At 37.7% G+C, this 16,331-nt stretch overlaps 1 protein-coding gene across 2 annotated transcripts in view; it reads right to left on the reverse strand.

The window, feature by feature from the left end:
- The window catches only part of NELL1 (neural EGFL like 1), a 936,950-nt gene that overhangs the window by 658,377 nt on the left and 262,242 nt on the right, over nucleotides 1–16,331 (reverse strand). For both annotated transcript variants that reach the window (XM_008004248.3, XM_008004241.3), the window contains exons 6-8: nucleotides 9,527–9,599; nucleotides 8,427–8,509; nucleotides 57–191 (exon numbers count right to left, since the gene is read on the reverse strand). In XM_008004248.3, coding sequence (XP_008002439.3) covers nucleotides 57–191; nucleotides 8,427–8,509; nucleotides 9,527–9,599 — 291 coding nt within the window. The remainder of the gene's footprint in view (nucleotides 1–56; nucleotides 192–8,426; nucleotides 8,510–9,526; nucleotides 9,600–16,331) is intronic.

Consider the following 16,331-nt stretch of genomic DNA (forward strand, 5'->3'; position numbering starts at 1 on the left):
ATCAAACCTATCCACTTACAACTGTTTTTACTGTATTTATTTACAAAGAGGCTTACTTTGCAAGTGCAGTTCTTGCAATGGTCACCATCTACCCAAGAGTCTTGGTCTCGATAGAGCAGTCCACTCACTTGACAAGTCTTCTCACAATGACAGTTTTCCAATTGACTAAGTCTTGTCTCTGCATAATTTAGCTGCAAGCAAGAGTTACTGAATGTAATTTCTGTAATTCAATTGCATCATCCTAACAAAGCTAATAGCAACAAGAAAAAAAAAAAACCCTTCTGAGAAGAAAGTGCTCAGAGCAGTTCACTGATTCTTAGCATTATCTGTTTTTTGTTTTATTTATTTTTTTACACAAGGTGGAATCACTCTAAATTGAAGACATATTGGCTATCATGGTCTAATGAATACCAAATGAGACATTAAACTGTATCTCAGGAACCTCATGGGTGTTCATAAATGTGTATGCTTTCCATTCAAGCCCACACAAAAACACTCATAATGAATGTGTTCTCAAGGACTCATTATGATGTTTACAGGCGATCTAATCAGGAACTCCAAGGCTCTTACATTTATCTCCCACTATCCTCTCTACGTTCTTCACACACTAATTAGAATGTCATGGTTTACAAACTAGGAAGTCACTGCCTTCTGTCTGATGAAAAATTCTGGAGAACTTAGGCCAGAAAAAAAAAAAAGTCGTAAGAGGATCCCCCAAACAGAATGCCCCAGGAATTTACTTTTGTATTTAGAAGAAGGTCAGGAAAAGTAACCAAACCCCCAGGTAAAATCAGAATTTTGTAAAATAATCTTTTTTATTTTTCTAGGCCACCCAGTCATTGCCAATAATCACAGAGTCTTAGACTCTCCTGCTGGAAAGGGATTATAAAGCTTGAATATCCTCACAAGAAACCTCAAGTGATTATCTAGCCTTTGCACATCTCCAGTGGAGGAACATGTATTATCTTCCAAGGAAAGTCACTTTTTTCAGTTAGCTCTCAATGTTTGAAACATTTTTCATGGTTTTGGTTGTGAAATTTTCTTTTTTTTTCCTGCCATGCCTAGGTTTTCATTGTAACCTATCCTGAGCAAACCTAATCTTCATGCATTTGAGGTTACCCTGTCGTCTTGACCACACTTGGCACGACCAGGTTCCCTTAACAGCTCCTCATGATATGATTCCAAGCCTTTCTTCTGATCACTTTTCATACAGCCTACTCCAGTTTACCTTCAAAAATATGGTGCAAAAAAACCCTAAATACAGCACTTTGATATGATCTGTCTACTGTCACATCCATATGAAAGAGTAACTCAGTCTAGTAGTGATATTACTCTCCCTTTCCCTCTCCTTACATAGAGACCACCATGACTGAAAAACAAATATCATTTCCTAGAAAATTATCTGAGTTTTTTTTTCCCTTCTCAATCATGTTTATCCTTTCATGTCTTAAGTACTTTCCCCATACAGAAGATCAATTTAACATTTGATCTAACTAAGATTATTTTGAGCCACTATTTTAAATATAATAGATAAATCTAGGGAAAGACTTCCACCATCTTTCTACATTAACTATGGTTCCATTTCATACACATTCCTCCGACTTACTCATACCAGAACTACTCTCTGGAAATGGAATCCACATGTAATTCTAACCTTTGTTTTTGTCATTTATTTCATCCTCTTCCTCCAAGCTTTTGGAATTTCTCAAGAAAACTTGCCCCTTGTCTGCCTTTTATGGGTGGTAGCAAAGGGCAGAAAAAACAACAAATAGGATCTTAGACCAACCACCATGCACCATGAGCAGCCCCTAAAGACCTAAGAGTTGACGCTGCCTGAAATATTAGCTTCCTATCACTCCTTCTAATATGCATGATCTTCTAAAAATTTATGTTTCACTTAAAACCCCAACCCAGGCCAGGTGCAGTGACTCACACCTGTAATCCCAGCGCTTTGAGAGGCCAAGACGAGCAGATGACCCAAGGTCAGGAGTTCGAGACCAGCCCGGCCAACATGGTGAAACCCTGTCTCTACTAAAAATACAAAAAAAAAAAAAAGCCAGGTGTGGTGGCAGGTGCCTATAATCCCAGCTGCTCTGGAGGCTGAGACATGAGAATCTCTTGAACCTGGGAGGCAGAGGTTGCAGTAGGCCAAGACCACACCAGTGCACTCCAGCCTGGGCAACAGAGTGATACTCCGTCTCAATAAATAAATTAATACAACAAAACTCCAGCCTAATCATAGAGTTTATAGAATCTATGATAATTAAGTTATTTGGCAATGCTTTAGGAAACAGACAAAATACACTTCTGAGTTTGGTGATACTCTTGGACTCTGAGGGATAATGGCATATGGTTTGGCCACTTGCCAATACCAAAATCTGAAAATGTTCAAGTCCTTTATATAAAATAGTATAGTTTGCATATAACATATGCACATCCTCCTATATACTTTAAGTCATCTCTAGATAACTTATAATACCTAATACAATGTCTAAACATCAATTCATTCACATGGATTCAATGCAGTACTTGGTACACGGAAAATTCAAGTTTTACTCTCTGTAACTTTTTGGAATTTTTTTCTAAATATTGTTGTCTGTGGTTGGTTGAATCTACAGATGTGGAACCTCAATAAAAAGAAAGTGACAACTTCTCACTTATCTTTACTTCATTTCTATAGCCCCAGTAGTTCCTACATAAGGCAGTAACAGATATATGACCTTGGATTGAACAACAGAGTTGAACCAGATCTGCATTCCTCCTAAAAGGGTCTCAGAATTGTGTACCTTTGTGAGAAGACTCATTCCTGACTTACTCTGAAAATCTGGAACAATTCTGGGGTCTGTATCACTCCAAAAAGGGAACTTCTTACAGACTAAATGGCCCAAAAAGCAATTCTACCTCTATCTAAGCTTTCTTAAAATCCAGGAGCTTGCCTAAGGGTAACAGTGGCAATTTCTAGCACTGTCCCACAAAGCTGAGCTATGCTCACCTACAAAACTCAATTCCAAGGAAAATGTCAGTTTTAATATAATAAAAGCTATTCTCAAGGCTGATTTTGTTTCCCTTCTGAATGTGGTTTTTATTTTTAATATTTTTAGCCTTTCCTGACAACATTGAAAAGTCCTATTCTCTGTAATAATAAGAGCACATCAAATAGACACAAAGGCAAAGGGATGTAAGGCAAAAAGCTAATTTTTCAAAGATGCTTCATGTAACCTCTTGCCTTCCCTTTCGCTCCTGCTAAATCCTAAAAGAGAAATAAAGGAGACAAACAACTGTGAATCAAAAAATGAATTACATTTTCTGTCATTGGTATTAGCATGCTGGATTTATACACATTCATTTTCAAAAGCTATTTCTATACTACCTGCCACTTTCTCTAAGATTGTCTGCAGATTCAAAATAGATATGGTATCAAATCTACATCTCCATTCTGTCTTTCTTTTGTTTATGCCTTTATCTAAGCACCAGGGACCAAATCATTTATTCTTAACTCTACACAATGAAAGACAGACAGCAGAGGCCTTTTTTTAATCGTCGGAGGTCAATGAACAGTTCTAAGTATATTAGTCGTGTGGTGGATTATTTCTTTTCTTTGAAATACATTTATTTGGCATTCGCTATATGAAAGGAAAAAAGAGGCTTCTATTGTTAAACATTTAAGCTTAATTGAAAATTCATTATCGAATTCCTCAAAAGAATGAAAGTCTCAAAATTAAAGATGTTACAAGCTTAAATGCCACTCCAAGTGTGGCTTGATTTGCATACATAGATTTGTCAAATATTTAAACAGAAGTAATCAAGAAAGTCCCAGTCTTCAGTATCTCTTCTTTCTGAGCTTGAAGTCAGAATGGGATTACAGTGCAGTTGGGATCTGATAGCAGGACAGAGCCTAACCCTGTCACAATGTTCCCAGCAGGTAGGTAGTTCCCACAATGTCAAAACCACCTGAGAGAACCTTCAGAGTAAGCCAGGGGTGTGGCTGATGCTTGTAGATCACTAAGGGAAACGTAGGAGGACAAAAAAGGGTTATTACTTGAGGTAGCAGCCCCATCTCTTCTCTGCCTTAAAAAAAGTATAGTTTTGGCCGGGCGCGGTGGCTCAAGCCTGTAATCCCAGCACTTTGGGAGGCCGAGACGGGCGGATCACGAGGTCAGGAGATCGAGACCATCCTGGCTAACACGGTGAAACCCCGTCTCTACCAAAAAAAATACAAAAAACTAGCTGGGCGAGGTGGCGGGCGCCTGTAGTCCCAGCTACTCGGGAGGCTGAGGCAGGAGAATGGCGTGAACCCGGGAGGCGGAGCTTGCAGTGAGCCGAGATCCGGCCACTGCACTCCAGCCTGGGCGACAGAGCAAGACTCCGTCTCAAAAAAAAAAAAAAGTATAGTTTTGCCAAAATGCCAGAATTCCTCAACAGAGCTCTTATCTACCCTGACCTCTGTCCTGTATCAAGCAAGGGCACAGTCACTTGCCAGCATGCCTAACCCTAAAAGGAGAAAAGGAACAGTGAGGTCTCCTACACAGACCCCTGGACTGATCTGGTATCTACATCTGTTTGGTTCTGATTTTGGCTACCAATTCCTATCCAGCTTGTACACAGAGTTTCCTCTCTGGAAGGGTTCCAGGGTTTCCACCTTGACCCAAGAGGAAGGACTTCCTGCTGTTTCCCAGGACTCTCAGACTAGGGTCTTGACAGCAATGTACAGGCTCTACCAGACTTTGTGATTTCAAGTCACTGGGTAAGATGTGCATTTTCTTAAAGACCATTTTCTCTAAGGAACCATCATCCCCCCATGGTTGTCTATATTTTCTAGGTTTAAGGGTACAAATAGCAGCAGCCACCACCTAATGAATGACACTTCTGTGACATGCAACAAACCTCATTTACCTGGGCTCACAGAATCTTTACAAGAGCAGGAATAATTGTCACCATTTTACATATGGGGAAACAGATGCTGAAACAAGTCGAATAACTTATTCAAAGCTACAAATATCCAAGGAAATTATAAAATAGAGACTCAGAATCGTTATCAGCCTGACTTTAAAGCCCATTCTCTATCTCCACTATGAATTATACGACTGTCTACTCATCTTAATCAGAACTGCTGGACAACTCAAATCAAACCTCCAAAAATTACCTCCAGCCCCATTAACCAAATTCTGCCACAATCAGCCTGTTTAATTAAAAATAAAGACTGGGCCCAGATAAATTTAGTGCCATAGAATTCCTTTTGCATCTGGGAACCATATTCAACTTCAAGTCTGCCTGACATCTCTAGACTCCATCTCCTTCCATCTGCCAAAAGAGTGAGTTACATTTCTGCCTCCACCAAGATGGCAGACTACATACCCTGAAGGACTTCACCAACTGAACCAACTAAACTGCTGTATTCAATATATAAATTAAAACTTTTGAAAATTGTCACAGAGCTAATATAAAAGGAAGAAAGTCACAGAGTCCAAAACAAAGTGACTGCAGGGATCCCAGGAAATAGGTGAGCACTAAAGACAACAACATCCTGAAGATTTCTAATGAAATGTAGAGCCCTTGAGCTTCTACCCTGGTGGTTGCACAGGGTATAGGGGACAGAGCTGGGAAAAAGTATCTTCCCAAGTTGGGTACCTTAAAGGAAGCCCCTATATAAAGATTTGGTACTAACATGTGATACCGTCAGTCTTAGAGTGAACAAAAAGAAGGAGGCTTGCACAAGGCAAAGAAAGAAAACTTTCATGTTCAGACCTTGGCGCCAGCTAGAAGGAAAAAAAAAAATCTTCCTTGAAAATCCTTAAAGAATACTTTCCTGAGACTTCACCTGGCCTATCCTAGGTGTAGCAGTCTGATTCTGAGCAATCTGGTCTGAAAATACTTAAGTAGATAATGTCAAAGAATTTTCACATATTTCCAAGGAAAACAAGCAGCTCATAGCCAAAAGGGTGCATTAAGAGACCTTATTCTTTAAAAAAATAATAAAATAATACAATAAAAAAGAGACCTAGCCCTTGCCATAACCTTCCTCTTTGAAAAGTTACTACAAGTTCTATGTTCATACATTTCATTCCCAACAGGTATGATCTGAAAACTTTAGTTCAGCTCAATAGAATGATCAAACATTCATTTCTCTTTTCCTCTCTTTTTATTTGCTCATTCTTAGTAGTATCTCCATCCTTCTGCCAGTGGATGTAGAGGGTTAGAAAGAGTAATATTACTCCCTATTTATATCTTTTATCTCTCTTCCTAACCCTATCTTGTCAAACCATAAACTTTCTCAGTCATGATTCAACTTTCAGGATCTAACTACCTGAGTTCAGGTCCCAGCTCTGCATCTACTCTCTTAGGAAAAGTTATCAGACCTTCCTGGACCTCAGCCATCTCATCTGTAAAGCAGACTAATAAATTAATGCAAGCTCAAAGGATTGTGGTAAAGATTAAAGTGACAATGGATATAAAAGCTTTAGCATTATAACTAATACATAGTAAATGCTTGTATTACTGACTTTTCCATTTCTTTTAGATCAACGGTTGACAAACTAAGGCCAGTGGACCAAATCTCACCCGCTACTTACGTTTGTATATCCTGTAAGCTAAGAATGGTTTTTATAGTTTCAAGAGTTATAATTTAAATGATTATACTTAAATGAACTAAGTCTACACATAATACCCCTGATTTTGCCTCTTGGCTTGCAAGTCCCAAAATTTAGTAGCTGGTCCCTTACAGAAAAAGTTTGCCAACACTTATTCTAGATGATCATAGATTTCAAATTACACAGCAAAGATGGAAGTACTCAGTTTTCAAATTGTAATTCTATAGACGGTTTGGAAGGAACAGACTTTAAAATCTGCCAAAGTGCCAAAGGGAGGTTTAGAAGGTGGATTAAGCCATTTGCTGCTTGCAATTGCCCACAATTAAGTATCTTCTGCCTCACAAATGCCCATTTTGCATAACAATGTTTTGAGAATAGAGCTCAATGTGGCTCCTAGATGATGTGTGGCTAAAAAGAGAAAAATGACATTCTCTGCAATGGGAAAGAATGACGTCCTCGAAGCTGGAGAATGAAGAACCACAATCACCTGAGACTGAGTGGCATGTTTCCTGTTCCAAAAATTTGGTAGCATGCTAAAATATAATTAACAGTATTGAGATCAAGCTGCTCCAGACAATATGAAATAAAAGCCTCTCTATGACACAAGCTGGGAAGGCAAATAATCACCCGCGTTTCACATTCCCACTATACTCCGAAGTGAAAAGCTAATGCTTCGGATCTAAGCCCCAGTCTCAATCGTTTTCTCACAAAAATTATGCATCTCTCCTTTCCGGACAAAAAGGGGCTTGGCTTAGCCAAAAACCCAGTTTGAAATAGAAACACTGTCTTCAGCAGCACAATCCATGGGTCCAAAATATAGCCTTATCTCACAAACGCTTACCTACCCACCAATTTTTTTGCACATGCCATGGCTGATGGTAGGGAGCAGTCTTAGCCGCAGGTACAATAGGATTAATGTATCATTTTCACTGTTATTAAAATTCTTCCTTTGGCAGAGTATAATGTCTCTTAGGCGCAACCTAATTCTTTCTTCGCCCTAGGCTGGAACTCATGTCCACGACTGATTGGTATGATAACAACAGCATTAGCCACATTTTCTATTTTTTCACTGTCTTTTTCAACAAGGCTCAAGGCTTTTCATTATTAATATACACTTTATGAATATATATTAAAGCCCTTAGTTGTTGACACACTGGGCTCTGCCACTCATTATGAACATATCTAGGGTAGAAAGTATGTCTTGCTCACCATTGCCTCTTTGTGCCCAACACAGTGCCCAGCAAACAGCAGGTCCTCAAAAGATGCTTGTTAAGTGGATGATGGAATGGAGAGGAGGAAAAGGTGCAGAATTATAAAAACAAAGGTGTTGAAAGGCAAATTTGGCCTCCTTTGCTATTTAACTCAGAACCAGCCTTGAAATGAATTATACATTAAAAATGTAATGTAATGCCTTCCTTTGACAGTAATCTGTTCCTAACCATAGCTATTTTGTCCCTTCCGATTATGCGCAATTATTCTTACATCGAAAATGCATTAGCTTATAAGAGCAGTGGCTCTGACCATAGATCATCTTACAGTATTACTACTTTAACAGCCAATGGGCAAATTCCTTTTCCACTCCCATAGAATCTACAGTGATACATATTGCCTCTTCCAAACATTTTTCAAGTAAACATTATGATACAGCTTAATAGCACCAAAGACAGGAATGGTTATGTTTACTATTGGTAGTCCTATTTTGAGTAAGAATAAAACATTTTTGTAGTAACATATAGCAGATGCCAAGGCTAAAAATGTTTCCATTATAACACATCACTCCGAATTCCAGATAGGACAGAAAAAGAAATGAAACATCACAAGTGAAATTTAGATACCTACTTTTGCAGTCATCTTGGCCAAAAGCTCTTGTAAATCCATTATTCCTTGTACCAGGCTTAAGAAATCACTGCAGGTTGGGCAAGCTCAATAAAGAAAATATAAAATGTATATTTATATTGTGCTAATATAAGCAATAAAATTTTAAAACAGTAGATATGTGACTACGTAGAAGAGTTTTTTTGGGGGTTTTTTGGTCAATATTGCTTTGAAATTTGAGTGAAATCACAGAGGATTTCAGGTCTGGATCTTTTCCTATTTTAATAAGCAAAAAGAGAGGAACAGGAAAAAGGCACTGTTAACTAAAAAGAAAGGCAACATGACATTTTAAAGTTAAAATTAAACTCTCATTTTTACAGGGAGGTAACTGAAAAAATGTTAAGTATCATAGAAGAAGAAAAAGTAAACTCTCATCCAGGTCAAGAATCTTAATGAATAGTTTTTTAAAATATATATTAAACATATCTTTCTATATCCACCAACAGAATCTGCTAAAGTAACCCTCTTCTTTTCAAATTTTAATTCAATAAATGATATGGGTTGGCTGCATCCCCACTCAAATCTCATCTTGAATTGTAGCTCCCATAATTATCACATGTGGGAGGGACCCGGTTGGAAATAATTGAATCATGAGGGCAGTGACTCTCATACCATTCTCATGGTAGTGAATAAGTCTCACAAGAGCTGATGGTTTTATAAGGGGTTTCCTCTTTCACTTGGCTCTCATTCTCTTTGCCTGCCACCATGTAAGATGTGACTTTGCTCCTGTTTTGCCTTCCACCATGATTGTGAGGCCTCCCCAGCCATGTGGAACTGTGAGTCAATTAAACCTCTTTCCTTTATAAACTACCCAGTCCATAGTTTATAAAGTTTATAAAGACTATGGTATGTCTTTATAAGCAGTGAGAAAACCGATTAATACAATAAATGATACATTTTTTTTTAAAGACACAGAGTTATATAATGCAGATAATAAGTTCTCTTTCAGCATCTCCAGCACCTCAGAAGTCAACACTGTAAACAATTTGAGTCTATCTTTCCAGATGTGTTTCTCTGATATGATCAACAAGTTATATATCACAATGCTTTAAGTTGCTACTTACTGCGATTTAGATTTGGACACTGTGTTATATATCCATTCGGCATAAAGATGATCTTCCCATCTTGGATGATCCCCTTGATAACAGAAAAGACAGGTGGCAATCAAGATTACAGTCACCAGCTCAAATGGCCCCTATGCAATCACTTACTCTTGGCAGGTCAGATTATTTTTCAACAAAATTGATTCATTCAAAGGGTGAGCTAGCCTCAGTACATACTGAACTACTCTAAGGCATCCTACTTTAGGAATCTTGAATTGGACATTTACATGGAGAAAGCTACAATTAGTTACCACTAGTTAATGCCAATTATAGATTATATCACCAAAGATACGTCAATAGAAAGCATTGATTCAATAAAAATTCTCCTTAATGCACTAATCATCCTGGAATGTTAAATACTGCTGATTTACAGGATTTTTTTAAAGTGGGAAGAAATATAAAAGAAACATATTAGCCTAAAATTTTTCTACTGATTCATTTAGCCAAGGAAATAAAATTAGACATTGGGAAAATTCCATAACAATCCTTGCTCCTCAACTAATCGAGTAACATGAGTCTTTGTTGATGAGTCTTAAGACAAGAGTAAAAGGTGGTCTATTAATTCTGTAATTCAGTCTGGAAGAATAGCTCAAATTTAAGAAAGTCATCAGGGCTGTCATCTCTCAATGAAAATATTGACTTGGCTTTTGAATTTCTCAAGGTGAATTTCAAGATTCTGTTGTTAGGGTTTTTTTTCTGATTTGATGGCAGAGATATTACAGAACAGATGGAAGATGTGGAAGCTGGTTCAGAATATTGAGCCTAATCTATAAATAAAATAGAGGCTTAACATAGTGATAAAAGTCTTTCAGAGGGAGTAACATTTAACATTTATGTGCTCATCTTCTAAACAGCAGAAGGCAATCAGCAAATGCTGTTTTTGACTTATTATTTCAAGAAAAAATATTAATTGGAAATGCTAATAGAAATAACAGGATCACAGCACCTCTTCCACAGAATGATATGTTTATTAACCTCTTCCTCTTCAAGGATGATGCAGTGTTTGTGATTACAAGAGAAGACAGCCTCACCGTGGGGAAGAAGTTTCTGCCACTGCTCCTCAATATTAATTCATAATCTCTTGCAGAGGAATACCAGGGAGCAATTAATGGAGCACAATCTAAATGTATTAACTTCTCTCTGGGATGAAATTATGCAGTCTTTCAAAGCAAATTAACTCCTTTGAGAGGCTAGTACACCTTCAAGCATACATGGCAATTTGAGACAAGCATGGATTAGAAGTCAGGGAACCTGGGTTCAAGTTCTGGATCTGTCTCTAGCTAACCAGGCAGACTTAGGCAATAAGTTAGCCACCTTCTACGAGCCCCAGTTGCTTCATCTGGAAAAGAAGTGCTAGGTGAAAAAGCTAAAGATCCAACCAGCACTCATGTTCCAGGTCAATGAAACAGGCCTCCAAACTGAAACTGTCACATTTTAGGCATCTATGCTTTCATTACTTTTCAAATAATCATAATAATAAAAGAATGTGAACAGACAAAACTATAGATTTCCATCTCATGGATTTCCTGGAACATGGAAAATTTCAGCACTAAAACAGAGGTTCCTAGGCAAACCAGGACAGCTGATTACCTTAGGTGATGCAGAATTGGTGGAAGTATATGTAACAGAAAAGGATCGGATCCATACCTGTTCATCAGAAGACCCTAGATTATTTTTATTTTTATCATCATGGAAAAGGGTACTCAGAAACCTGAAGCACATATGTCATGGTGCTAAATACCTTTCCAAAAACAAATGGAAAACTCATTTTAAAATAATACCCCATCCCACTAATCCTAAAGCAAGAAAATACAGCACACAGCAGTTTTCCTTTTCCTTTTCAAGTGACTTTACTTATTTTAGTGACATTATGAATTACAAATCGCCTGCCCTCATACCTTTCCTCTGTCTGCATCTCTCCTTACTTACCTGTCTTTCCACTTTTAATCTCTGGTACCTGTGTGTGTCTGTTATAGATCATTAGGTGAAGGTCAATGATGTTGACTTGAACAAAAAATGGAAATAAAAGCTGACAGCTTCCCAATGCTCATTAACACAAAAACCCAAAGCACTTGGTATTTTTTATGAGGAAAGGTCATAGAGGTGAGCCCACATACTGGCATGAAAATTTGTTCTTACCAAATGAATCAAGATGGGAATGTTAATTTATTTGAACGGTTGTAAGTCAATGCTGGATTAAAAGAAAAGTGGTGATACCCTACAGATACCACTTATAATCTAAAGATGTCTGAGTGCGTGTGTGTGTATGCATGTGACTACACACATTTATGTATATCACAGCATCTTCCCCAGAATAAGAATCAAAAGATCTGGTATTAAATTGCTATATGGACAATTTACTGCCAGGACATTTGCTGATAAAAGAAGCATTTGCTAAGCATGTAGTTTTCTTCATAAAACTACAAAAGGGATTTTATAATGTATAAAACTACAAACCAGCTCAATCAGCCTTATTCCTCTCAAAAATAAATATATATATAATCTATGAGGATTTCCACAGATGAAAATGTGCCTTCAAGCACTACAACTTCCCCCAAAGGCGATATGGCATAAAAAGACAAAATTTTTATTATTTCTCCTCATTTAACTTTAAATGTATCTACATTTAACTGAAAAATGCAACTCTAGCTGGGCCTGTATTAGCTGACCTATTTTGATCTCATTTTTTCAGACCTATGGTTTTTGCCATATTATTCATCTTGGCAGTTTTTCTCAAACTTCTAGTTCCTGAGAATCACCTTGAGTATCTGCTTAACATTCAGATTCTTGTGTCAACCCAAAGGATCCTGTTTCAGTAGGATTGGAGTGGGCCCAGGAATCTTAATTTTTTAAAAAAAACCTCTTCGAGATGATTCTGATGAATGGTAAAAGGACCTCACTTTGAAAAATTCTGCTGTATTGTCAACAATTTGCTTCTTTTGGAGCAAGAGGGTTTACTCATTAAAAGTTCACAATGGTTAAAATTATTGCATCCAACTCATATATATATAACAGAGTAAAATCTCACTGATTTGGAACTGAATAAAACCCAACAGAATTACTAGATTATATTACAAACACCATGAACGCAAAGATAACAGATTTTCATCTTAGTATCCCCTGAAGTTCCTATTGTAGTAGATTTCACATAGTAAACACAATAAATATTTGAAAGCATCAAATTATTGAAAACTATGAATTATACAATATTGAACCACATAATTTTGAGCACAATTAGGATCTATGAAGATCATGTAGGGTATTAGTTTTTAATTTAGGGTATATATCAGAATTTTGGAAGAGGTTGAAAGAACAGTCATGACTATTTTGAAAACTGTCTGAGGTCATTTTGATACTTCCCATAAGAACTACTTATCTAGGACCAGATCACCTGGTCATATGACCTATGAGAAATTTAAGGCTTTGATACCCTAAGTAGCTTTTCTAAGGGATACCTTAATCCTAGGCTATATACTACAGGGCTACTAATTCTTACAAACCAAAAATAAAGTTCTAAGGCCCCCAACCATCTGAATGAAGCTCCTCCTCTTGGCCAAGGGCATTCCAGAGTTAACATGGAAATCTAGTTTAGGCCATGATGGAAGAGGGGTTGAACATCCTTCATTATACCCCTCCAGCATTTACATCAACACAGACCTTAAGTCTAATGAGAAACATTTACAATATATTCTTCCTGAAGGCTGCTACTTAGAGGCTTCATCTGCATGATAAAACCTTCTTCTGCACAACCCCTTATCAGAACCCTGACATTCCTTACTACTGATAACGCTTTCAACTAACAGCCAAACAGAAAAATTTTAAATCTACCTATGACCTGGAAGCCCCCATCCTTCTGGGTGTCCCACCCTTCCAGATCAAACCAATGTAAATCTTACATGTATTGATGGATGTATTATGTCTCCCTAAGATGTATAAAGCAAGGTATACGTGAGGACCACCTTGGGCACAGGTCCTCAGGACCTCCTGAGGTTGTGTCATGGGTGCATCCTTAACCTTGGCAAAATAAACTTTCTAAATTGATTGAGACTTGTTTATCATCAGCTAGAGACAGATCGAGACATTTTTGATTAACACTCTAAAACCAGTGCTGGGTCACTACAATATGCTGTAGGTAAAAAATAAATCATTTAAGGGAGCCCCTTAACATGAACTAACAACATATTGTTACAAAGAGCTCTTGTTATCAAAATGAGATTTTATCTTAATTGCCTTGATAGATACTAATCAAACATGCAAGACTAATTATTTGTATTAAATACTAATAATTTGCTAAGACAGTTTTCCAGTGCTAGAAAACAGAAGCCTTTCTAGGTAGCCAAATATTCTCCCTCACCCCGCCCCCGTAATCTTATTTACACTATTAATTTGCTAAACATTCTATTTTCTTATTGCTAGTGTAATGATGAACCTCAGCTGATCTGAGGCCCTAAATAAATCCCTAAGATGCAGAGCCCAAAATTAATAAGCTTTTACTATTAGTACTGATGGAGGGCAGAAAAATGGATTTTTTTTTCCTTTTGTTTAATGTACCTGTTGCCACCCTGTACCTCCTGCTGTCAGCTCACCATGCACTGAAAAATAAATTTGCACCAGGTACATTGTATATTATGGATTTTTAATGTTTAGGGAACTAATGCCCATTATTTCTATTATTCCTAGAACGTTTCTCATTTTGCATTAAGAAATATAGAAACATGCAATTAAAAAAATTAGAAAATTACCCAATTAGGTCCCTCCTGTGTATGGAATAACTAACATTAGGCAAGCTCTTCTAAACATGCAGAGCTTTCCGATACAAATGAAAGCAGCTTCACCACCAAACAAATGCTAATTCTTTTTTTAACGCTCTTATTTCCCTGCAGATCTCTGTTTACATTGAAGAAAATGGTTCTATTTTTTTGTATGCTAAAATACTGAAACAAATTGCTTTGAAAGAGAGAGGAAAAAGGGGTGGGAGAGTTTCCTGCTGGGCATGTAAATATATGGATGAAGATGTGTTCTGGTTATAAACTGGCAGGGACTCAAGCTTTGGAAACAGACTAACAAAAAGTAGGACCTGGGAAACTCCCAGAGAGGTTTTCAAAATGCAACCAATCATGTACTTCTGCCCTGAAGACGTTAATAAAATATTCCAGCATGCAAAACAGCCAAGAAAGACACTTGTCGACTTTCATTATGATCCATAAAAACTGTCAGCTCATTAGCATATCATTAGCTGTCCTGCTGTTTCCAAAGTCCTAATGCACAGAAATATTAATCTTCAAATGTGTAAGATTCCCTAGTTCTGTGACTTTGACTTTCTGCATGAAAGGAAAAATAAGAATTAAAGATGGGAGGAATCCAATATAGCTTCTTTTTCAATGTGCCTATAAACATATGTTTACCATCTGTGGAATTATGGGAAGCAGCTGAGGTAAAAACAACAGCTGTGGAATTTTTAAAAAGTTGTAATCAATTTCACTTCCCAGTGACACCTCAGCTGTTAGAGGAGACAGTGATGTCCAGGTAAGGGAAAGGTTTCAGACCCCAGTTCACCAGACACAGACAGAGACAGAGAAACAAAGCCAGGAGGGCCTTGGCCGCTGTGAAAGGCTTTGGAATGAAAAGTCTCCCTGAGGCCTCAACTCTTTAGAAACTGTCAGAACACTCAACCCCTGAAGCATCCTTATAACTTATTTCGGTTCACCTGGGCTCATTTTTTAATTTTTCACCCTCTGAAATTGTAACAGCATAATCAGCTTAGAATGCATCAAAGGGAAATTGAGTGGGTAGTCAATCATCTTGATAATGAAAATCTATGACAATCAGAAGATTCAGATAAGCCTATCGCTACCGGCCAGCTTTTTTCAAATGGATGCTGTTTTGAAGTGAAGAAATTTCCAGCTTGTGTTCTATGTCTCAGACAGGAATTACCTAATGCTAGAGGCTTATGTACCAGGCACCAAACAAGTGATTCCATCCTCTGCTATTTAATCAGCAGCACTTTTTTTGCGCTGTCCACAAGGATCCACCAGGGTACAGAAATTCGGTTTGACAAGTGAGGAGCTTTTGCTTTTACTTTGCCTATAAAGCAACATAATAATATTTAAAATAGAGAATAATGTTATTTTAACCTGGAAGCACATCATAAGCAATTTTAGCTCTGGAGCAATTCAGCAGACGCGGTTGTTGAATCCATGAGGCAGCTTCCACAAGATAAATATTAAAAGCCTGGAGCTATGCTGACTCTCACCTGAGAAGTGGCTGCCTCTTTTTCAGGGAGATTTTTGTAGTGTTGAATTGATCAAGAGGTAGTTTCCGTAATGAGACACTGACATATTTCCCCTACCCCAGCCATTTCTTCTCATAAAAGGATGGCCAGAAGCACTGCCTGGGATCCAGGATTCTAAGGAGAAGATGAGTTTTGAAAGCTGTCCCATGGAAAGCATCTTTGTAATGAGCCATTCCATAAGGCCACTCCCCAACAAGAAGAACCGCCTCGCTCTCTAGGAAGATGGGCTGTGTGAAATTGCCATCCCCTTTTGACGTTTCCACTGGGATCACCTATTCTTTGAAGCTGGAAACCTAGAAAAAGACACATTCTGTCTCCTGGTGGTACTTGGTGTAGTTAAATATCATGTCTCCCTAATCAATACAGTGGTAACTGTGGAAACACAGGGTAAGTCCTTAATAAATACTTGTTGAATGAATAAGCAAAGACTTTGAAATCGTAAAGACCTGGGTCTAAATCCCATTTCCATCACTT

Source organism: Chlorocebus sabaeus, chromosome 1 (assembly GCF_047675955.1).
Source record: "Chlorocebus sabaeus isolate Y175 chromosome 1, mChlSab1.0.hap1, whole genome shotgun sequence".
Taxonomy (NCBI): domain Eukaryota; kingdom Metazoa; phylum Chordata; class Mammalia; order Primates; family Cercopithecidae; genus Chlorocebus; species Chlorocebus sabaeus.